A 25145-nucleotide genomic window follows, 5' to 3' on the forward strand; every position below is an offset into this window, starting at 1 on the left:
AAATTAATTTGTTGCTACAGAATTGAAACAAATCTTGTTTTTATGCCCACTTGTTGAAAAGTGAATTAAGACCGCAGCAATAGCACTTGAAAACATAACAGCTTGCCAAGTCGCAGAACATCTACACAAAATTTTTATTTTTATGAAAAAAAGATGAAAAATAACATAAGTTAAGTCTTACTGCAAAAAAAAGTGATCCGTTTTGTACTTTGGGGACTATTTTTTATATCGAAATCCTCATACCTTTACCACATTTAGATGCACAATAGACATCAAACACAAATTGATTATAAATTTCAAAATTTTCATGCAAAGCTATTCACCTTTTGACCTCGGGTAAAGTGACTAGAGGTAAAAATCTCTATAGATGTTGGTTAATATAAATTTTAAAGTTATTTGTAAAAAACAATTTTACCATGCTAGCTCCTTTCGCCGTCAGAGACGTCTTTCCACAGCCACTTTCGCCATACAGGATAAACGGTTTGTTGGAAGGTCCTTGTATATAAGCTTTGATTTTATTCACGATATCCTCTCGTCCTTGAAACACTTTACATGAATTGAAACAAGCGTGTAAATGTTGAAGATGTTCCGTGTAGACTGGGTCACTTGAAAGTTTTTCATACTTCGCCATTGCTTCATCAACAAGGCGTGTCACTGATGAATAGAAGTGCTCTTGAAAGTTCTTGAGGTATTCCGCATGCGTTTCCGGATCGATTCCTTCTTTACCATTCCAATCCACTGTGTATTTCATTAAGTTTGATGGTGGACACTTTGCCGGAAGTTTTTCGTCCCGAAGAGTTTTCAATAATTTTTGGGCTTCACCGTCCACATTTCTGGCAGCAAAATCTATAAATTTGGCGGCAAATCGGAAAAGGACATTGATGTTCGTGATTTCTCGGACGTAAGCGAGACAGTGTTCCGGAACGTCTTTGGCTTTTAAGATTCCACGTTCTACTTCCCTTTCAGTCACTGAAATAGTTCAAGAAATAAGAGAATTTGTTATAAACTTCACTTTTTTAAGATTAATGTCAGTCAGTGTAAAACTATTTCGGGAAATTATTTCAATAATTATTAGCATTCTTCTTAAAGACATTTCTAGTTTATTGTTTTAGTTGGAAAACAAGGTAATTAACACGAATATCAGTATAAAGTATTTCAGAGAAGTAATTCAAGATTTGGGTTTGGCGACCGAATTCAGTTATCGAATGATCACAAATCACGAAAAATTAATGTGAAATAAAATATCAATAAAATTATTGTGGAAGAACATAATTTTGCAAAAAACAATCAAGATTGTTGTTCGACCAATGTTATAACTGCGACAAAGTCTTTTTTCTTTGTATTTGTTCTGTATTTTGCGCGTGGAACCACTCTAACGCCCAGCTAGATTTTTATACCTCACGAAAACGCGTGCAATTTTCATTAAACATGTATGTAAACGCTATCAAAGAGAATTATTTAACAAAGAAAACATCATCTATTATAAAAGATATAATTCAGATTAAAAGAAAATCTGCACTCTTTTGCATCCTGTAAAAGTTTAGTATGCCCATATCAGAGTTGCTGATTAGAACCTAAGTCCAATTAAAAGTAAACGTAACTTCATCTATATTCGATCTTGCACTTTTTGCTGACATATTTGAAGAGAATGTTTGAAACTTTTTCTTACATCTAAAGCTTGATTAAGATAAGAAGGCGTTAAAAGTTCTGAAATCATAGTCAATAAAAAAATAAGGAACAGAGTATAAAAGAAAACAACATATCTCTAAAATCTAAAGCTGTATTTGCTGTTACTTAAACATTTATCATAATGTTATATACTATAATACTGAAGTTAGAATCCATATAACTCCAGTACCTGACATAAAATAGTTATGCATTTGGTCTTTATCAAGTTTCCTGGCGATAAAAAGAACCTGTGCGGCTTTTCGCAGGATTCGACACAATCTGCCGAACGTGTCCCACCACTCCGCCTGGTCAGCCTCTTGTAATTTTGCATGTCTCTGGATGAAAAAAATATATTGATTTTTTAAATTATTTTTTAATAATGAAATTACAGTTGAGCTTCGGTATCTCGAACACTGTTATCTTGATGTCGTACTAATCTGACAGTCTCAAGTACTTATTCTTTTAAATATTTTACCATGGATATCTCTCGTTTTTCTTCGGTCAAATTGGTTCGAGATAACGATACAATAATGGCTGTATTTCAAATGAAACTTTGTATGATTTTTATTATGAAACTTCTGTCTAAATATTGCGTTCAATTTCAAGTTATATCAACTTTAAGAATATTTTCAGATTAATTTACCTTGTTGTTAAAATTTGTAAGAATGGTGCTGATTGGTTGTAAAATGTAGACAGGTGGCACTGTGTTTGTGTCTTTCTTGTACCACTTATCTAATAACTCTACTTCCGCTGGAACATCACGCACACATTCGCGCATCATATCTAGTTCCGCTGCATCAATTATCGTAGGGATAGGTCGGTAACCGTATTTCTGGCCAAGAAAAACCTGTGAGGGACATCAAAATACACAAATAAAATGTTTACTTTTGTTTTTAAAAAAATATTCGCTACCAAAAGTAAAACTAAAACAAATGTTAAAGGTTAATTAGAAAAACAAGAAAAGAAAAATCTTTAGTGGAAAACAAATCTTCCTTGCATTCAAAATGAAAAAAAATGTAGACATGTATTTCTAGGAATCGTAAGGAATGGCAAGAGTTCTTTTTTCATAATCAATATCATTACATAAAATTCGAATCTTTAATCACAATCTAATATCGGAGAATACATAACACAAAATATCGATGCATTTACAGGTAAGACAAAAATCAGACCGACTATTGAACTAATGACCTCTCATTTTCCTCTATCTTCAGCACGGACGGGTCTCAAATTGCATTAATTTTTACTTTTATATTACCATTTCCGTTTCCGGTACACCATTAAATGCAACATGCGATTATCACTACCGTAAAAAAAAGTGTTTCATGACACAGACTATTGGAAACATCAATTACCTAATGGATTTCTATTGTATGGGGCTTAATACTGGCCTTTGTTCAGCCTCAATAAAACCATTTTGGACAACGGGACAGCAATGTAACGGTATCAATGGACGTGTTACTGTGCAATCGAACTGAACGCAACGGAAGTGTTAGATTGCTGGAAATTCAGTTAAATGATTACCTGTGCCGCCATATTATGTCGAATGATTAAGAGATTAAGATTTTTTAACAATTTTACATCGATTGTTTGTTTAAGTGAAAGATTTGGCAGGGTGTGGTGCATGTTTTGAAAATAAAAAAGTCAGAAAAATAATTAACAAGGGCACCGCAAAGTAGAGCATCCCCTCCCGATTAGCAAATAAAATCAAGGCAGCATTTGACATTGATCCCGACGCAAATTACCTCGCTTCCGACAAACTAACACACACACACACAAACTAACATGCACAAGTAAGCGTGTTACTACTGTTACTCCCACCAACTCTACTGCGATATGAAAAAATATAAACAATATTTATTAAAAGAACCATATCTATCAATTTTTTTTTAAAAGACAGTATTCCACTTTTTTTTTTAGAAGAACTTCACGTACTTTATTGATATTACCCTGGTATATCCCTCAGTGTTTGTTTTGATTTATGATTTTATGATCAATTAAATTTGCAATAAACACTTTTTCTCTATTGCTTTAATAAGCTGCAGGAAATCAATTTATAGCTTGTTAAATCACTAGAAATGATTGGACGATGAAACCATATATCCCCCTTTTCTTTTATTCTTTCAAGACACGTCCGGGGTAATCTTGCGTATATGTTATATAGATTAAAAACGCATTAATTTCTACTTTACAGCACCAATGGCGTGTTTATTTCAGTTTTGATATCACGTGCCTGTGTGTTTATCAAGGCAGGGAATAGTGTTAAACATTTTATTGTCTGCACAGAAACCAGGTTGTCTGTCACATTCAGTAAAAAACATGACCTACTTTCTGAATAACCGGATTTTTAGTACAATTCTCTGTCATCCTTGGACTTTCAGTAAGGCGTAGCATTCTCGACGCTACGTGGTTAGCTTCCGTGAAATGGCGAACAAATTCTCATTGGCTAAGAAATTAATAACATCAAGAACTTTAAATTGTTGTTGACAACGATGAAACGACTTAAGCCCCACCTCTACGCCGTACGAGACACTCTTATTGGATATTTGCTACATTCGTTGACATTCGCCCGAATTTCTATCACATGTATATTTCAACAGTGAATGAAAGCTTTGAAAATTTTAGACGCTAATTATGTAACGTCGACAATACCACGCCCAATTTAAACAGAGAATTGTACTAGAAGTTGTGGGGTGCAGCTATACATGAAACCCTTTTATCAAGTTAAGGAGCCTGAGTATTTACAAACTTGCATTGCCGGTTTTAACAATTTTATAATTTTATGATAAAACGACTTCATTCTGATGATGTGAACTTTATTTTATTTTATTACACACTAATTACGGGTTTTTTTTTTATTGTATAAAATTGGCTATTGTGACGTCAATTAGTAAATTAAACCAAAAAAAAACAGTACTTGTAATCATACACAATCTTTGTTAGGTTCTTATTATCTTAATTCTAACTTTTTGAAAATAAGGTTAATCTTAATTAACAAATACATGTAATAGATTATTTTCAAATTACGGATCGAGTGCATTGAAATAGAAGTAGAAACAAACCAAAGTATGTGTGTTACATGTATGTAAGAAGTTCATGCATGATTATTTACTTATTTTCTTCTCAACTTAATGCATGCTGATAATGATAAACATATATTATTAAGGGTTTTCAGGATGTGATATGGAAAAGGGTATGTATTATTCTCTATGTATACAATTCAAGCAGAAGGGTAAATATTCTTTTTAACTGTGTCCCAAACACCAAGGTGTGTTTGTTAACGAGTTTTGTGATGATGAATATATTATTAAGGGTTTACTTATGTTATTACTTAGTTTAAGTGTTTTCGATTAGCTAACACTGCACACATTATTTGATTTTTTATTTCTGGTTTCTACAAGACGGCAATGGTGTTTTAGTTCCGTCCCGTTTCATCTCTCTTCTGACTTTTCTTGATAATAACTTTTATATCTTCAATTTATACCATAATATCTCCATTTTATTATCTATTTTTATTTAATAACTAAAGGATAAAATTAAGTTCATTAAAGTGCAAGGAAAATCAAACAGATCTAACATAGTCCAATCCACACTTTACAAAAGTTGTGTTTGCGGGGTTTCAACCAAAAGGTCAATAGGGAAAGAAACGACATTTCTCTTCTTAATGCCACCAAACATTTTTGCGTGCTCTTATAAATTCATTGTGCTTTAATTTTTTTTTTCTTTCAATGTGTGGGTAGTCCAGTCTTGGGGCAATCAGTACACAAAATTCAGAGCTTTTTAAAAGTCAAATGACAATGTAACAAACCTGATTACTACCAAGGGACATAACTTTTGAAGTGTGGATTCAACTTTTCATGGTCCTGTTTTGAATATTTTTTTTTATAAAGTCGTGCAGTTTCTAATTGAGCTTTTACAGAATACTGGTCTGAAAAGTTCGACAATAATATAGGTTATAAAATTCCACCGAAACTTTTGAGGGATACAGTCTTCAAAATTGTGTTCATGCCTCTTTAAAGCCTTGGGCATTTACACTGAAATTGTTTGAAAATTTACAATTTACAGTACTATATAATTTCTCAACAGAAAGAAAAAAATGTATCAAAGATCCCCCTAAGCACTAATTTTTTTTTTTAATTTATTTATTAATTTTGTTTGTGTCATAAAAAGATTGCGTTTATTTTCAGAAAAAGTATAATTATTCTACCGGTAATTATACAGATTAAACAAGTATTTATTCAGTTCATTTCGAACAAAAAACCTTCGGCTTTCGCTCCCATGAAAAATATTCCAAGACAAGGAAGTATTGATGAAAAGAAATCACTGTAAACGCTGCTCCCTTCATTGAGGAAAACATGCCAACATGTTTACATGTAGAATCCTGTTCTGGATTCATGCCTAAGGTTTAATTACCAAAGAATCTTCGTGTTTTATACTTTTACTGTTTATTATCCATTTTATTAATACATCAGTATTATGCGTACTTCCTTTTATAGCACAAAAATTCAAGGCAATTTATAGCCTTTGTCTCTTCAAATGCCGTCAGTATCATTATTCCCTCTTCCTTGCATTTGGATGCATATCAAAATCAAATAGCAAATTATTACCTATTTGTCTTTTTAACTTACTGAAAAGGGGGTAATAAGATTAACTAAGAATACGCGGGTTAAGTAGACATCTACTGTACGCTACAGTATGACACTGATGATTGCTTCTGTAGAACATTGTTTTTCACTGTACTGTCTTGTTAACTTTTGCCATGCGAAATGTGCAAACTTTAATCTGCAACACGGATTGAATTTCCAGCAATATAACAGTATGAAACTGATGCTTGTTTGTAAAATAAACTACTGTAATTTACTGTACTCTCGGGTTTGTTTTAATTACAATATAAAATATGCATTTTGAATCCACAATACAATTGTATTTCTGGCAATATTCTTTTCCAGTTAAATTTCCTCATATACAAATCATACAGAAAAATATATTCATAATGCATTATACGTTGTACCAGAACAAAGCTGCACTTACAATGAAGTTATTAATACATGTATCAACAGTACACTATATGGATTATACAATCATTATATGTTGAGTCAGAGTGCAGGTGTACGATGAAATTTGGAACAACTTATGGTGAAGTTGGTATCAACAGATAGTCTTTGAACATAGAATAAGCATAACATGTATATTATGTTTTAGCAGATGTTCATTGTACTTTCGATGAAATTTGGACCAAATGACATTCTTTAAACATAATATATCAGAGTGCAACTCTACCTGATGATGAAGTATGGATCAATAGACAATCTTAATACATTGCACGTTATGTGAGAAGTTTACACTAGTAAACATTCTACTGAGTATCTCCATTAATTAATGTTGTATCAGAGTGCAGCTGTACTTACGATGAAGTTTGGACCAATAGAAAGTCTTTGGCAGTTGTCGATTTCCTGCATGCATAGATGGGTGGTCATGTGATCGTCCGTCGCCTCATCTCGCACGCCCCATCTCATGTCCACTACCTGTGAAAAAGAAATTTACAAGTTTTTAAATACTTTTTTCAAGAAAATAATTTCTGAGGGAGAACAACTTTTTTTTGACTAACTGTGACTCTTTTTGCCTTCAAGTTTTAACTTTCATAGTGGCTCCACCATACCCCTAGATGGGACCGGGGGGGGGGGGGGGGTCATGATTTAAACAAACTTGAATCTACACTTTCTGAAGATGCTTCAATTTGAATTTTAAGTATGATAATTTTGTAACAAAGATTTGATAGGAATTTTTAAGTCAAACAACTATACATGTACAAGTAACTAGCACAGCAAAATTAATGACATCATTTTGAATTGAAAATTATTGTATATAAAGCAAAAGTAGTGATTTATCAATGTTATTTTCTACATTTTTATATTTGTTACATGTACTTGTGATTTGCATTTGGATAGGGTTTTAATTATTAACTTTAAGATGAGCAGATTTTTTAAGCAGTATTCTGTCATTAGAGTAAAGAGTAAAAATTGTCCTGAAATATATTTTATCAACTGATATCTAATATAATAACAAGGACTATCTGTGTTTTTCGATTTAAAACAGAAGAAAAAATTCCAAACGATCTTTTGCACGAAGAAAATAAAACATATTATAGTCAGGTGTCCTTTACTTCATTATAAAATCCGACAAGTGACATATTTTATGAAACGCAAAATGTGTCATAAAACTGCAACGTCAAAGGAAATTTTCGCACAGTGGATTTGGCCGAGGTAAACACTCATTACGAGAAATCGTGTAATCAACCTTAAATTGTTAATCAATATAGTAAGAGAAGGCATAGCACAGGAAATGGAACGGTCATTTAGGTAACCTATAATGATTTTCTTTATTAATCGCGGGTTCGTAATTGACCCGTTAAAAACTACAGCGTCATGATTCACCTGCCGATAATGGCGGAATGATACACTCTCTGTGCCGAAAATGGAACTATCATTTCCGGTCGGATTGTCGTAAACTTTCGTTTTCTGTCGAATTAATATTTTATTATTTGGGTCATTTGTTTAAAAGTAAAAAAAGGGAATTGTTTTGGATACTTAATTTGTAATTAAAAACTGAACATGTGCATGATAAAGTGATAAAAGATAGGAGGAAAAATACTTGGAATTCTAAAAACAAATCTAAACTGAAAAAAAAAACGTTTTCCGTAATTTTGATTTTGCATGAGAAGTGTTCATCAAATGATGTAATTGTTGTGCATTTCCTTTAACAGATTCCAAAATAACTTATTTATACTTTCTCAGAAACTGTGTAAGACATGAACGAAGACACGCAAAGGTGACCAAAAAATGTGTTCTTAGCCTAATTTTTGCAATATCATTTTTATCAGATTCTCGCGTTCGATTGGAATTCCATAAATTAAATAACGTGCTATGGACCTTACTTGGTAACAAAAAAATTTTGATTGTTATTTAATCTGCACAATCGACCCAAAGTTTAAACTCAGACTTACACAGCTTATTTAGAGGATTTTATGTTCTTATGCCCATGAAATATTCATCCAAATTAGTTTTCTTGATAAATTCGACAAAATTCCAGTATTAAAATTTCGGAGCAATCACATGATTACATTATTTTAGAGTTCAAAGGTCAGACAATGTCAATACTCTTGTAGCAAAATAGAGGTTATCTTTCGGGCTAAGCAAAAAAAAATTAATTGTTTGATGTTACGCACGACCGTCTGTTTATAAATTTTGTCAAAAATCTAGAGATTTCTCTACTGATTGAAATTGTAAAACATGACAATGTTTGACAGTTCTATTTTTGACAAAGCAATGTTAAGGTGTATTAAAAAATTAGAGAGCATAGTGCATGCCATGTTGTACTGGTATTGTTTTTTTTTTACCAGGTGGAAATCAAAATTATAAAAATACTAACATGACAGAAGTTGAAAGTTGACCATGCAGCAGCCGATAATATTCAGTATATATACTAATTCATGTACTTATGGAACAACTGAAACGCATTGACAAAATACAACAAAGTAATTATATAAAAACGATATATATGGCTCCGTGTCCTTGAGTATGCTGTGGAAAATATCATTGACACATACAGGAGATCTAGAGAGATTATATCTATGTCACCAACATTAACTATTTCCATGACATAGAAAAAGCATTTAATTTGCATTTATCCTCCATTTTTGGTCTGGTTTATTTTCTATCTGCGGATTTAGGAATCTTCAGTGAGTCAATAGGTGCGACCCGTTATCGATTGTCTGTCGCCGACTCCGCGGGGTTTATGCGACTCCTGATAAAATGTTACCAGTTTTTTATGTGACTTCTGATAAAACTCCAGATAAAAATGAATTTACGGTATTTGCATATTTTTTTTATAATGGTTGGTTGTTGATTGCTAATTGATGCTTTGCGACAAAAAAATATGAAATTCAGTATTCGCTATTTTTTTTTAAGGTGGAACTGATATCAAAGGTACTTGTACTTTTAGTTTAAAAATCCTTTTATAACCAGTTTTTCATTTATGCAGAATGCACCATGCAATACTGTGAAATCATAAAACTTTTTTTAGGGTTTACTTTTCGTTGTTTTCGAGGTTTGAAGAGACCCACAATTTCATGTTCACTGCGAAACGTAAAATCTTACATACACACCTACTCAACATTTCTTCTTCCACGAAATCAAATCCCAAGGAATCAAGAGTTTTTAATCAAACCTCGAAAACTTGACCCCACGAATATTTGTGATTTCACAGTATGTGAAAGGATTCGTTTTCATACAGTACAACTTCGGTATCTCGAACGCGAATATCTCGAATACCATGACTATATTAAAGCGATTTCAAAGTGGAAGTCCCAGGTATTTATTCTTCAAGGTTTTACCCAGGATGTCTTGAATACTCAGATATCTCAGTTTTCTCTCGACCCCATTGAATTCCAATAATGGGGTTTGATGGGGGGGGGCTTGGGATATAAATGGGAGCATGTTTTATAATTATAATTTATTTATTCATAATCATTTAACATTGACATTTTGGAAACTTTGATTTTTAAAAAAGCAAAAAAAAAAATAGCTTTAAAAAGACCATACTTTTATTTGCTTGAAATCTTTCATTATTTTAAAGCTTTGATATGCGTGAAAAACAAGAATTTAGACCTTCGACACATTTATTTCCAACTTAATATAATATTTACTATGCATGCATTTCTTACAATACAAACCTAAAAAAAACAACTTTTAACAAAATGCCTGCTTAAACGTAATTGAATTTTTAATAAATAATGACTATCTGGAGAAATTCGCTTAAATGTATTCAACCACAAAATAATATAGTAATTGAAAATTACCCATTAAGAGTATTTTCAAACTCAAGATCGATCATCAATTTAAGCATTCCAGTTTTTTTTTTAACCAGGGTCAGCAAACTTGGGTATCTAATTCTTCCTTTGTTTGTATCTTTTTGATTAATAATTTATTCAAAGAGCACACGCATTATTTATAAAAGGGAGATAAAGCTTCAATCTTGGGTGTGACTTGAAACATTAAGAAAGATTAATTGTTCGAATTCTGTGGTTCAAAAGAGGAAGAATTCCCTGATAATTTAGGACATGTCCGAAGAACAAAGCCCGGTGTACCTTTCTGGTAATTGATCAACAAGGAATTCAAGATGTTGTATCGAAAAAAGGAAATTGTATGATTTATAAATTGATCTTGTTAAGATCAAAGACGTTTGTTTAGGGATAAGAAAGTGATAGATGAGCAAACGATGTGTTGATAAACCTATTTCCAGAAGCCCTTTATCAAGATTTTTTTTTTTTCATTTTATTTTAACGTGAAAAAGCTTTTATCTTTTCTTTTCCTGAAGCTACGATTATTTTGCTTAAACTTTTTTTTTTTTCTAAATTTATTTATGAAATCGTTACACAGAAGTGTAATGTAAAAGCAATTTTACTTCGGATATTAATTTTATTTCAATCTTAAATAGCTATGTATAAATGTGGCACACATTCAATACTCACATCCCTTCTATCAAAATTAATCAGTGTCCCAAATTTTCAGCTTAAAATTGGAATTAAATAGGAAAAGGTACTTAATATTTTTTACTCATTTCTGAGACATAAATGGTCAACAATTAAAAATAATCTATATGTATGATTAATTGTAGCATATTTTTCAAAATGTTTCCTTACTTTCAACCCCCACCCCATAACACAGAGGGACACTTTCAAACTGGGACCTTTCTTTGAAATAGAATTTTTTTTTCTTTCCATCCAGGAGGATTTTTTTAGAAATAGAATATATGTGTGTGTTTTTTTAATCCAGGAGTATTTTCCTTGTTTAATACATAGTTTTTCTTTAAAGGGTCAATGGTATTAGGCAGCAGGCAGAGCTTATTTTAGCCACCACCCTAGAATTCCAGTATTCGTTTGAGATTTCCAGCTAAATACTTTCTTCTTATTACACAAATCCCTTCTGTTTCTTGTATATTCCACAAACCAATAAAATCGTTATGACGATGGTCAACTGACAAGATGACCCTAATTTTATTTACCTATTTACTTATATCGTGATTGTGTGAGGGGGAGAGAAATGTTTATTTTGTATTTAAAGGTACGGGGTGGATTTCTTTGTGTTACCGACAATCTGTGAACATTTAACCCCTTGTCAGATCCTAAGCCACGAGGGTTTAGGAGTGTTAAGAACAAAGGCACGAGGATATCTTTGGTGAAACAATCTTTAAAGTATTTGATATATATACAAAGTACAGCTGTACTTTGATATCTCGTACACGGATAACTCAATACTATGGATATCTTAAACTCAATTGGAAGTCCCAATTTTAATTTCTTTTGTTCTTTAACCTTGGTATACATGTAATATCTCGAATGCTTGATTCCATCGAGTCAGATCAAAGTAAAGTTACAGTTGTACTTCTATATTTCGAACACCGAAATCCAAATACTTTGGACATATCGAAGTTATATAGTTGGACGTCCTCACTTCTTTTTCTTCTTTTATTCTTTCATCTCGGTATCTCGAATGCTTGGTTCAATCGAATTAAAGATATGTTTTGATTGTAATTTATAAGCAATGTAAGTCAGACAGTGTTTTGCTTATTGATAGCATTCATCTCAAGAATATTAAAGAACATGGAAAATTCAATTAATCTACATGTAATTACTAACTGAAATAAGACCTTGATTTTATACCTAAGTACTGCAGCACGTTTTGTGCCCATTTCCATACCAATCTTTTTTTTTTCTATGCCACCCTCCTTCATCTTGTTTATCTACTGTCCTATGCAGGATAATCTTTATGATCTTGTCACAAAAATGAGATATTAAATGATATAAACGACTGACTTGCGTTTTAAAATGGGATGTTTGTATTTATCTAATTAAATCTGCACTTTCTGTAGTTATCCCTCAAGCTGTTTAAAAAGCTAGAAGGATAATTAGGAAGTGCAGATATAAAAATGAATAATACATGAAGGCCGTGGAAAGTACATCCTTACAAGTCAAGGTTTTTGTGATTTTGGAACTCTACACAAAACCTTGACATTGTGAGGACGTAAAAAATGTTTTTACATTGTAATGAACGCATACAAATAAACAAAATTATGAAAATAAACTAGAAACAACATGTCTGTTGAAAATTTGGAAGCATCTTCCATTTAGGATGTTTCAAAATGCGTGTGAAAAGTAAAACAAGATTTTTTTTTCATTCTAACGGATAAGAGTATACATGTGGCTTAGTAACTATTCAGAAGCGAAAGTAAAGCCTATTTCTTTTATTTAAATGCTTTGTTGATGATACGATGAGAGTACAAATGCTAGGCTTAAGTAAACTTGATTTTAATTGCAGACTTGTTTAAATTCTAAGGGAATCGATTGGCTTTGCATTTCGCTTCGATTTTCGATTTCATTATGAATGAATTTGATATGCATTCCTACATCCCCTAAAACGTATATAAACTGTATCGATTTTGTTTGTCAAATTCATACAAATAATTAAATGACTATCTGGATCAAGGAAACAATTTGATGGGAAGCGCGTTTGGGGAAGGGAGGGGAGCAGGAAAACAAGAATAGTTGCATGGCTTAGAAGGGGTATTCCATTCCGAAGTCTCTGCTTTTATCCTTCTTCTATAACCCCAACCGAGAATAATTGTATCTTATAATTTTTGAAGAACAAATTAGTGGTTTACAGTAAAGAGGCTCGACCAGAGACTTCTGAAACGAATTAATTGACAAGAAAAAAAGTCTCTCGAAGCGAAAGAGTTCATTTTAAAGTAGGTAAATGTTTGATATATTAACAAAATACGAGCTTGAAGCGGGGATGCCTGAAATTGAGTTACCAGGTAGGTACCATGTGGTAAAAATAAGTACGGGTGCCCCCCATACGAAACAGTGTAGGACAGCCAGAAAAGAAGAAAGATTTGGGTAGTAGGGTACATATATTCACAAGTATAATTACATATATTATACTTTCATGTAAATTAGTTGAATTTTATGGTCAAGAAACATTAATTTTGTTTTTAAAAATACACTATTGCCCGCTGAATAATGAAGCCACGCCCTCCAGCGTAGCAACAGTCAACATTGCTTAAAGATTCCAAAAAATAGCGACTGCGCAGAATTTATGCGCGCACGGTTCACTGTTATATGTATATAAAAAACAAGTATAATATAATAAATATAGCATGTAGTTGAGTGTAAATTTTCGAAAACATTGTATGTACATAATGTGTTACACTGGAAATTTACATATTTATATAATGTACATACTGTCATTTACATGTAAGTTGAGTGAACATAATCAGTTTGTAGAAACTTTCAGCTTATGAATCATTTAACATTTTGTCATCAACTGTCTGTTTATCAGTTGAGGGTTCAGCAGTTCATTAATTAATGCAGTCATGGTCTACGCGTATTTTGCTAATGAGCTAGTAAAATCATATTACGTGTATTTGTTAAAGTTGTTTGCCTATATTTAAATTTTATAAAAGTAAAAATTGGTGTTTGACTTCCCTGATAAAAATGTAGTAATATAATTTTAATTTTCCTTAAAAAATAATATTCTATTTTAGGTATTTATTTTCTCCATTTCTTTTTTGTTTTTCATGAATTTTGACTGAAATCATTTAGCCTTTAACTAAAACTCGCACTTGTTACATGTATAGCACACATTCAACCTGGAATTTCAGCATTTAATAACGAGTCCATTGGAACCATTATCAGCTAGTAAATACAATGTGTTGCCTAAACATGCGAACTTGATTCAATATTTGATTTACACCTGACAAACCTACTGCCTGTGTTGGGAATATGCTATATTTGTAACATGAATGGAACATAATTAAAAGCACAAATTCAGAAACAGCTCTAAATTAGAATTTGATTAACCTCTTTCCTGAAAAGGCAATATTCTTTAGGGAAAGAAAGTTAGCGAAATATAATGTATATCTTTGAAAAATGTTTACTTTTGTTGTTCAACAGAAGAAATTTACACGTTTCGGCAGAAATTTAACAAGGAGGTTGTATGAAATTCCAAGTATATTGTTAAACTAATATATTTCTCCTGTGTATATTTGGTATTATATTTTTCAATTCAATAAAGAATTGGCAATATATCTTTACATTTTACATTATCGATGTTCATACTGACCAATGCCACACCACAATACAATTACTACTTTGTTTACAATATTGTCGAAAATATTAAGACGATAGCGGATAGGAATATTTCCTTTTTGATGAAAGGGAGAAAATTTGACAAGAGTTGTGTTTAATGACAGCAAACCTTTAAATAATAATACTCTCCCCGAAATTAATCTAACTAATTTGAACCTATGTGTTCTGTAAATAATGCATACAAAAACATTTTTATTATGTTGAAAAAAAATGACAAAACATCCAAGTTAACTAATAGAAAACATTCATGGAAAAAAATGCAGGAGAGAGAGAGAGAGAGAGAGAAATTATCGCTTTGCGGACAAAGTACAAGCATGCACTTTCTGAAGATAGCACTGGCCAATAATTAAAAGTAAACAATTTTCTGATAAGCAACATTTGTCCAGGATCCCCTAATTAAGATTACACTAGCGGTCTATCATCCGTCGACAGTCGATTAAATATTTGAAAACATCGATCTGCGAGGTGTTTCAAAAGGAAGAGGTGGGAATTGTCAATATGCCGCCTCGATGGAACTTGAGCCCGATTTTATTTGTACTTTGCGGGCAAGAAGGGTTCCGGGTAAACAGAAAGTTAGACTTAATCTTCGAGGTGATTAAGAAGTTGGGTAACACAATTGTCGTCAAAATTTAAACTCAAAATCGATCACGCTTTGTAAAATTATATTTAATTTATTCAACATATAAAGTTAAATAAACATCAGAACCTACTTTTTGCTTTAAATCATTTCAAATTTGCTTGAGTCGCCCACGTAGTGCAGAGATAGGAGTTTGCTCAAAAGTCGAGAAAAGTGGCTGAAAGAGCGCAGGTTAGAATTCCAATGATGAAATCGTATACTGAAAGTTCATATTCATGCTTATTTTTTTTAAAGGAATATATATTGCTTATTCATTTAGATGACGTTTAATTTCAGTGGCCTTGTCACAGAGCCCATATGTTACTTGAACAATCATCAGTGCTAGTAATGCTTCCGGGACAAACATCGTTGCTGATTATACTTCGGGAATAGATATCAATGGTGGTCATGCTACCGGAACAAGCAAAAATGCTGGTTTTGCGACCCAACTGATATCAATGCTTCCGGAACAATTACATATCAATAATGTTAATGCTACCAGAACAAGCATCATAAATGCTCATTTTGCAGCCATGCAAACAGATATTAATGATGGCATACTATGCCGGAATAAGCATCCAGTCTGATGCGAAACATCAAGGCTGGCTATTCGCCAGAATAAAGCCAGAATAAAGCAACAATGCTGGAAATGCTTTCAGAACAAAATTAAATAAATGCTGTTTCTAAGATGCTTATTCTGCTGCTTGAATAAGCATCAATGCTGGTTTTGCATCCGTAACAAAACCAATGCTCCTTTTGCTACCGGAAGAATTATAAATGGCATTGTTATACAGCCAATATTAATACGCATTATAGGATTAAACATTGTTTTACATATATTATAATATGTTTATAACATAACCTTTCAATAAGTCACAACGCTTTTGTATACAAATATGAATAACTGCATTATTTGAATTTAATTAAGTCGATTATATTGATTTTAAACGTTTTTACTTATTGAATGTTGATGACCGTTTAATGACACTTATGTTACAACTTAAGAGTTACTCTTAAGGTACCTTTGCTAGTCTACAATGTAAAATTAACTCTTTTTCCAATAGAAGAAACCCATTTTGGAACTTAAATTCATTTATACTTGACTGAAGTTTATTGATATTTGAATGTAAATTCTTTCTTTAGAATTATGTGTGCATAGAATCTAAGGGATGTAAGGTTCCATTTAAATAAAAATTCACAATATAGAGTCTGCTATTGAAATGAAATCGTCACATTCTGAAAGAACAAGCCGTTTATTCTACATACAACATCTTGACGGCCTGCACCTGACGGTACAAGTAATTTAAAAACAAGAGGCCCAAGGGTCATAACGCTCATCTGAGTAGCCCAGCTATTCTTCATCAGATTTTCCCTTGTAATATCTAAAGTGGCACCACACTACATGAGGGTGATTATTCGAACATTTTTGTCTTTTATTGATTATCTCCCCTTTTAAGAGGGCATGGTCCTTTACTTGAACAATTTTTAAAACTATTCTTCACCCAGCGATGCCAAGTATAGATAAGATTAAAATGGCCTGGTAATTTTTGAGAAACCATTGAAAAAGTTAAGACGGACAGACGACGGACGACTGGTGATCAGAAAAGCTCTCTTGAGCTTTCAACTTAAGTGAGCTAAAAAGATAGATCAAGGGATACAGAATGTTTTCAAAAATACATCTCTTTTGAATATCTGTTTTGTACGTTTTTAAAGATCGTTGAAACGGATGATGAAACATTAGAATAAAAGATAAATCCGGAAACTTTTATCATAAATGTTTGATGTGTGTGTATTTGTTTTTCAAAATTCCTATGTATTGATCAATAGCCATTTCAGCTGCTATTGCATTATTGATAAATCTAGTGTGATATATCACTTCAAAGATGGTTTGTTCATGAGTTTAAAACATTAAATATGCATTTTACTCATTTACTAAATCGGTTTTTGTCTATATCTGTATACAAACGGTAATGTTAATTATTAAAAAGATACTACCAATTTCAACTTAACTGAAAATAAATGGATTGCACACACCGTATGTACAGTGATGTAAGCTTGTAATCGTTTCATCGTTTAAATTGCATCTATGGTATGCATCTGATACATTTCATGCATGCCTTTTGAAGAATTCATCAAGGGTTCGTTTAATAAAAATTGTAATTGGTAATAAACATGTACGTAATCTTAAATTAACCGATATCCCAAATGGGTCCTCAATTTTATAATATATACACGAAACAGACCATAACAATCCATGTTGAGACATTCGTTCTGCATTTGATCTCAAGTCGCAAAAGCAAAATCAGCGCATCCGTATTTTTCCAACAGCTTTGGGAAATCATTTTTATTATAAAATCCTCCTGCAATACCGTCTGGGGTCATAACGTCTTTTGGAATTGTGGATTGAACTCTGAATTATAATGTTTTTAACCCAAGTGATGAGTACTTTTATATTTGAAATAACTGCGTGTTTATATGTGTTAACTTCCTATAATAGGGCGCAGTTGTTTAATAGTTCATTTTTTATTTACTTAAAGAGGGTGATTTACTTATACAAAAGGCATGAAATGTCACATTTATAAAATGTCATAAAAACCTAGGTATACTCAATAACTTTAATCTATTCATATAGATTTATCAGTAAAGAAGAGGTGAAATACTCTGTCGAAGTTAAATGACTTTTTAATCACATTTCAATTTTATATAACACTGCGTTTCCTGGGCTACTTTTACTCCTTCTTAGCATTTTAATGCACTTTTACCAAACATTTAATTAAGACCTTTTATATGGGCAGCGGAAAGGGCAAAAATTACCATAATGAGAAAACAAACAATTATTTTAATTTTAATGACCATAAAACTTTACAAATTATATACTATGCATAATCAACAGACCTTTTTAAAAATACATTAAAGCAAAACCAACGACCACGTACGTAACAAACATATATGAATGCAAAACCAACAATCATCTTTGCAGAACAAACGTATAAAAAAACAAGACAAACGAAAAAAATTTTTTCATAAATGTTCCCCACATGTGTGTGTATTTTTTTTTCAAAATTTCTTTATTGATCAATAGCCATTTCACACTGCTAGGCACTTTTCTGTTAAATATATTGTGATATAAAAATTCTAACAAATTTGCGTATTTATTACTGAATCAGCAGTATAAAACATTAAAATGCATTTTACTCATATTACTGAAAAAAAGGATCGGTGTTTTGTCTATATCTGCAAAAACACAAACGGTAATGTTTTTATTAAAAAGATAACTACCAATTTATACATATAATTTGAAAATAAATGGATTGCACACACCGTATGTACAGTGATGTAAGCTTGTAATGTTTCATCGTTTAAATTGCATCTATGGTATGCATCTGATACATTTAAAATTTGCCTTTTGAAGAATTAAAAATTTCAAGGGAAAGAAAAGAATTTTTAATAAAAATTGTAATTGGTAATAAACATGTACGTAATGTTAAATTAATTGGATATCCCAAATTCCTTAAATATTACAAGAATTTTATAACATATACAGTGACAACATGTGACAGGCACACACAACATCCAAATTTAAGAGTAACAAAAATTCGTTCTGCATTTGATCTCAAGTCGCAAAAGCAAAATCAGCACACACACCGTATTTTTTCCAACAGCTTTGGGAAATCTTTTTTTCAAAAAATCCTCCTGCAATACCATTTTCTGGGGTCATAACGTCTATTTTTTGAAAATTTTGATAAAAATTGTGGATATGAATTTTTATGAATTATAATGTTTTTAACCCAAGTGATGAAATACTTTTATATTTGAAATAACTATCAATATTTTTTACATGTGTTAACTTTTTAATAACTTTTAGGAAATAAGGTTGTTTAATATATTTTTTTATTTAATATATAAGAGGGTGATTTACAGAAAATATTATACAAAAGGCGTTTTTGGTTTTCACATTTATAAAATGTAACAAAAAACCTTTTTAGGTATACTGATTCAGTAATAATGTTTTAACATATCATTGAATTCATTTAAAAAGAAAATGTTATCGAGGAGTGTGAAGAGGTGACCAAAAAAAAAATACTCGGGAGCCGGGTGTCGAAGTTAAATGACTTTTTAATCACATTTCAATTTTATATATATACTGCGTTTCCTGGTTTTGCTATTGTATACTCGAAAAGGTCTGTTGATTAGCATATATTAATGCAGTTTTTAACAAACATTTAATTAAGACCTTTTAAACATTTATATATATTTATTAATGAAATCAGTACAGAGCGTTTACAACATGCACCCAAAACAAACGCCGATGCTGTCAGGCAATCATTTCTCCCGACCTTTTTGTACTTTCAAATGTTTGTAAATATTGTACAAAAATAAATTATGATTAATAGTTGGAATATTTTATTTTCTTCCCAAAAAAACCCTTAAATAAATGATAAAACACTTTCAATTTACAACAGGCGCCAAAAAATGTATAGCAGCAGAAGGCAGGTACTCGTCTTGACCTTTTTGCACTTACCTGAAATTCCAGACCGTAATTTTCTCTCAGATATTCTTTGATTTTGGGGTATACATTTTCCATGAGGGAATTCCTCTCTATGGTCGTGTCTTAAAAAAAATCAACATATTGTAAAATTTAATAAAATTACAGTAATGTACATGTATACAAAAACTACACTAGTGTATTCAGAAGTTAAGAAAAAGAAAGAACGAAAAAGTTCTTTCAATTCAAAACTATTTAAGGTGTTTGGGATTTACACTGTTACATACTGAAAAAGAAACCTAAGGAAAAAGTTTTTCATGCTAAAGATGACTTTTTTATGTTAAAAGTGTTGTAATTACTTATTAGTTTGTCCGCCTGTCTGTATACGTGACTTCTAAATAACAATTTTGATAAGATTATCTTAAGGTGGCTGTCTTTTGTAAGAAACTAAACACCCTTCCCATAAGAATTAATATTGACTGTAGCCAGGATTGTATTAATCTTTACAAGAATGGTGAAAATCTTAACGAAAGTTTGCTGACTCTTAGCACTTGGCATGGTGCATTCAAAGCTATCCTGACTGCAAAACATTTAGGTGATTAAGAATCAGCGAAGAACATGTCGCTTTTGATTAATCTTCTGTCATTAAACGTTAAATCATTAACTTTAAAGTCTTTTTAGCATGTACACAAAAGATTAAATATTATTTCAACCCATCACTTTCCATAATAAATAAATGCCACTTAAATGCATCGTTCCAAAAACTTAAGTGGAGTGAAATTTAAAATACTCAAAATGTTCACTTGTAATGGAGCTATATAGACTCGATATCAAGGTGTTTTTTCACAATATTTAGAGTTTAATCTATTATATCTCAGTTGCCTCTAGATGTCCAATAAAGCACTCAGATAAAACAAATTTGTTAAAATATATAAACATTTAGTTTTTTTTATTTTGACAAATTTTACCATGAGCGCCACTTAAAAGTAATGTGCAAACTTAATTAGCCCTTATACCTTGAGTGAATTCCAAACCTAAATGTAACTAAGGAAATTCGAAATGTGTTTGCCTGAAAAAAGTAGGCCTTAAATCGTGTTAATCTGTTCTTCTGCCTTGAAATCATACATACATGTACAAGTATAATATGTAGCAGGCTTCTAAGACTAAGAATTCGATTTTGCAAATATACGAGAATTATACCCCCCCCCCCAACCCAACCCATTAAATGGCCTTCACCTCAAAGTTTACTTCTGATGATCTTTCCCCACTTTCCATCATTATTTTTTCTTGTGGTGGTCAAGAGATTCTAGTTTGGAAATGTCTTCCCAAACTGAAAATTTATGCCCCCCCCCCTTCAAACAGAATTGTTTCTTACAATTAAGTCTTTCCCTACTGAACAAAATACACTTCATTCATATGTAAAACAACAATTTCTATTAAATATAGAATTAAGTAAAATCTCAAACATGTATTGTATTTAAAGGAAAAAATAAAAAGAAATAATTTTGAAAGACAAGCTTCTATCAAATCAGAACTTTCCAACATAGCGAAGAAGAACATGATGTGATAAAAAATCAAGACCAACTCAAAAAACAGATACAGGGTTTTGTCAAATTGATAACAATTTATCATATGGGAATATCTAAATGGTTTCGTGGCACGCATCACAGCAAACAAAAAGTCGACCTTCGTACACACAACAATGTATTTTTTCGTAATTTATTACTTATTTACTTCAAAATTTCATTTAAAATATATCAGAAAGTTTATTTATGTTGCTCATAAAGCAAATTTATAGCTTCGAGTTATTGATTTTTTTCATGCATGAAAATTCATTTGTACAAAGTACAAATAGGGGCCTTTAAAAATTCTAAAGTGGGCAAAAATGCAAGCAAATTCCGTGGACGGCAAATTTCAAAGCAAATGTGCTCTACAGAGTTTCTGGAGATATTTTGTTGCTGATAGATTCAATGGTTGACTAAAAAAAATTACTCTTAAATTTATTTATTCAGTTATTTATTGATTGGTTGGCTAAATGATTATATCAGACTAAATGATAACAAAATATATATATTGATTAAATCACATGCTTCATGGTTGATATTTAGATAAACTGACTGAATTTATTATAGGGAAAATAGCAGGGGGAAAAGTTTGAACCATTTGCTTAGTTTTTTAATTGATTGAATGTAACCCCACCCCACCCCCACAAGTACATGTATCTAGTCATTTAAATGGAACTTTGCAACAAGATTAACGAAGCATTTCAAAGTATCCACTATAAATGTACATAGAGTATTTGAACATCGATGTCACTAGCAGTTGCAATCGGGGGGGGGGGGGGGGGGGGGGGGGGTCGGCACTGGGAAACCTGACCTTAATGAACACCATCAAACATTCTTTTATTTTGAGCCTTTTAGTGAGACCAATATTCTCACAGTCCATTCATTTAATAACAAGGGTCAAATTTGAGGATTTATTGTGTAATTTATTGTAACAAAATGCCGTAATCAAGAATAATGCATTTCACATGGCCTGAAGAGGTGTGAATTGGCCTTTTTAAAAAACGTATTAGTCTGCATAAGGAGCGAATCATTTATTTATTGAATTTCTGACAAAGTCGATTCAAAAGAACTTCCGGTATGGGGTAATCAAAAATGAGTTAATTCAGTATGGCGTCATAAGTATGGCCTATGTGTATGCAAAACGTTTGAACGCAGTATTAAAGCTCACTCGTTTGAGTGCAAAAGCCGAAGTACAGCACCCACACACGAGCTTTATGTCTAAATTATTTTAAGCCAGGTCGTATTATATTCTGTATTCGCACTTTGTAGTCTATAGGCCATAAAATGCTTTCACTCCCACGTGTATAAGCAATATTCTTGAAAATACATCCTTTCATAAAATTAACAACAACAACAACAAAATAATATAAAAGTTAGAATTTAAGCAGAAAAGAGTGTTTGCTGAGTGAAAAAGTCAACAAAATTTAATTAGTTAAATATCCACAATGAAGTACTTAATAAATCAAATATACTTTTACAGTTTACAATATTTTCATCATAAATACCTTAATAATTAATTTTATTATCACATAATTTAGCGTTTATCATTAGCCTAAACATAGATTTTCTTGTATGTTTTCTATTTTATACAAATAAAATTCTCGTTTATCAGACTTTTGAACCTGTCAGCCATGTAAAATAAACGAAAAATGGGTTCATTTTATCAACTGTTACACACGTTTTTACCAAATTTAGGTCAACAATGACAGTTGATTAAAGGGTGTACTTGTTCCCGATGTAAAGTCATTGAAAATGGGGAAACACGCCCTTGTGAGGGTCTTTGATTTTGTGATAAAGAGTGTCATTCCTCTAACAAATCGTTATCTACAGGGCAACAAAACGATAAAGATGACACCCCGCAGTGAAAATACGGCCATATACCGAGAATTTACAGAGGAACCGGAAATATTACGTCATACAGGAAGTAGTGATATCTTATCAAGGGGACGTAACTGTTATCTATCTGTTCAAGACAAAAAACAGTGCATTTGAAAAATTCACGTAGGTTAAAAACTTTCCTTCATCATGTTCATAAGATATTAATTTTCCCAAAAGAATATGAAAGTTTTTACACAGACTTATAGAGTTATAAAAATCTCAGCTACGTAATGCAAGGACTGGTGTGTGTAGAGGGGGCCCAGAACCCCTTTTGTGTCCAATATATACATATTAAGATTTAATAAATCAATTCTTTTTGGTGTGGCTGTTGGTCCTTATCCCGACTCCAAACATACCCTCCCATTTTCAAGATTCTTTGATCCGCCACTTGTAAGAGAGAGGGAGAGAAGGGGAAGAGGGAGCTTAAAGGATGAGGATTTACAAAGTGTCCATGAATGTCTTACCTGTGAAAGTTGAACTTGTGAAAATACGGACGATCTTGGAACTGAGAGGTGGCAGGTCCTCCATTTTCCCGGTTAGAACTCTCCATAATTTATCTTCTTCTTCAGTGTTCACTTCCACCCCAACCTCCGACCCGGTTCCGTCTGATCCCTCCATGATTGGTTTCGTAATTTACTCACTCCCCTCAATTGAAATCACTGAAGACATATTTTTGGGAAACCGTCACCAATGTTTAAATCCTTCCGATTTGCTTTGTAAACAGACGTCGTAACATCCGATATGATTATAGATTATCAAAATTCGATTGGTGAAATTGCCTCCAAACTTTTTTTTTAAATAACACCAATTACAGAATTCGGTGTACGAATTTAAAACCCAGCAGGTCTAAACGACACCATGAGCCAATCAGGTATAATTGCACAATAAACAGTGAAACGAAGACTAAACACAGTGGCAGTGAAAATGAACTTTTCCCGATGACATAAAAACAGTTGAACTGTTCATAAGAATCCGAAACACGGGATGTAAAATGGTCTATCCCGTTTTTCGTAGTTTCTCGGGGATGTTGGAAAAAGTCCGTGCTCTGTGTCACTTGCTCCTTTTCACCTGAAGGAAACAAAGCAAAGAGGGAAATCCGTTATTAGTTGGTTTCTACCGATTAGTGGACTATTGTGAGATTTGCTAATCTAATTTAAACAAAATAAAATTTGCCGGTCGGCCTTAGATCAATGCAATGCTTTAAATGTGTAGGGTCAGTCTTAAATCGAACAGCCTTGTATAACTACTTAATATACACACACCTATATTTTGTTAACTTTTGTGGAACGGCGTTGTTAGTAAACGTTGTTTGAATTAAATGACTTAGTTAGTTTACTTCTTCCTTTAAAGCTAAATGTGGTACCCCCAAAATCTGTGTGATTTTTAAGGTATAAATCAGTGTATATGTCACTTTTAAATTTTATTTTTAAAACTTTGAATATATGAATTTAAATTCATTATAATTTAATCTTTTAATTTTTCAGTTATGGAATCTAAATTTTTAGAATTTTCAATATATATATTATACAGTATATATCTCGTTTTACTTTGTCCACAATTACAAAAAAAAAAGGTTTCTTTTATGAATCATAATAGATTATAATGATTTAAAGAAATATTTCAAAATAAAAATGATCTGTTATTTTTACACTTCAACTGAATTCCATTTAAAAATATAGCACTTACATTTAGAACAATATATTTTCCCTTTTGTCATGCATATAATTC

At 31.9% G+C, this 25145-nt stretch overlaps 1 protein-coding gene across 3 annotated transcripts in view; it reads right to left on the minus strand.

The window, feature by feature from the left end:
* The window catches only part of LOC134269289 (NACHT and WD repeat domain-containing protein 2-like), a 35703-nt gene that overhangs the window by 9842 nt on the left and 716 nt on the right, over positions 1-25145 (minus strand). For 2 of the 3 annotated variants that reach the window (XM_062751501.1, XM_062751490.1), the window contains exons 2-7: positions 23882-24485; positions 20011-20099; positions 7077-7193; positions 2312-2515; positions 1859-2003; positions 416-969 (exon numbers count right to left, since the gene is read on the minus strand). In XM_062751501.1, the coding sequence (XP_062607485.1) occupies positions 416-969; positions 1859-2003; positions 2312-2515; positions 7077-7193; positions 20011-20099; positions 23882-24035 (1263 nt within the window). In that variant the 5' untranslated portion in view covers positions 24036-24485. Of the gene's footprint in view, positions 1-415; positions 970-1858; positions 2004-2311; positions 2516-7076; positions 7194-20010; positions 20100-23881; positions 24555-25145 lie in introns of those variants that run through there. The other variant, XM_062751494.1, reaches the window with a different exon arrangement.

Source organism: Saccostrea cucullata, unplaced genomic scaffold, assembly GCF_032062105.1.
Source record: "Saccostrea cucullata isolate Sc308-1 unplaced genomic scaffold, CSIRO_AGI_Scuc_v1 ctg712, whole genome shotgun sequence".
In the NCBI taxonomy this organism is placed as follows: domain Eukaryota; kingdom Metazoa; phylum Mollusca; class Bivalvia; order Ostreida; family Ostreidae; genus Saccostrea; species Saccostrea cuccullata.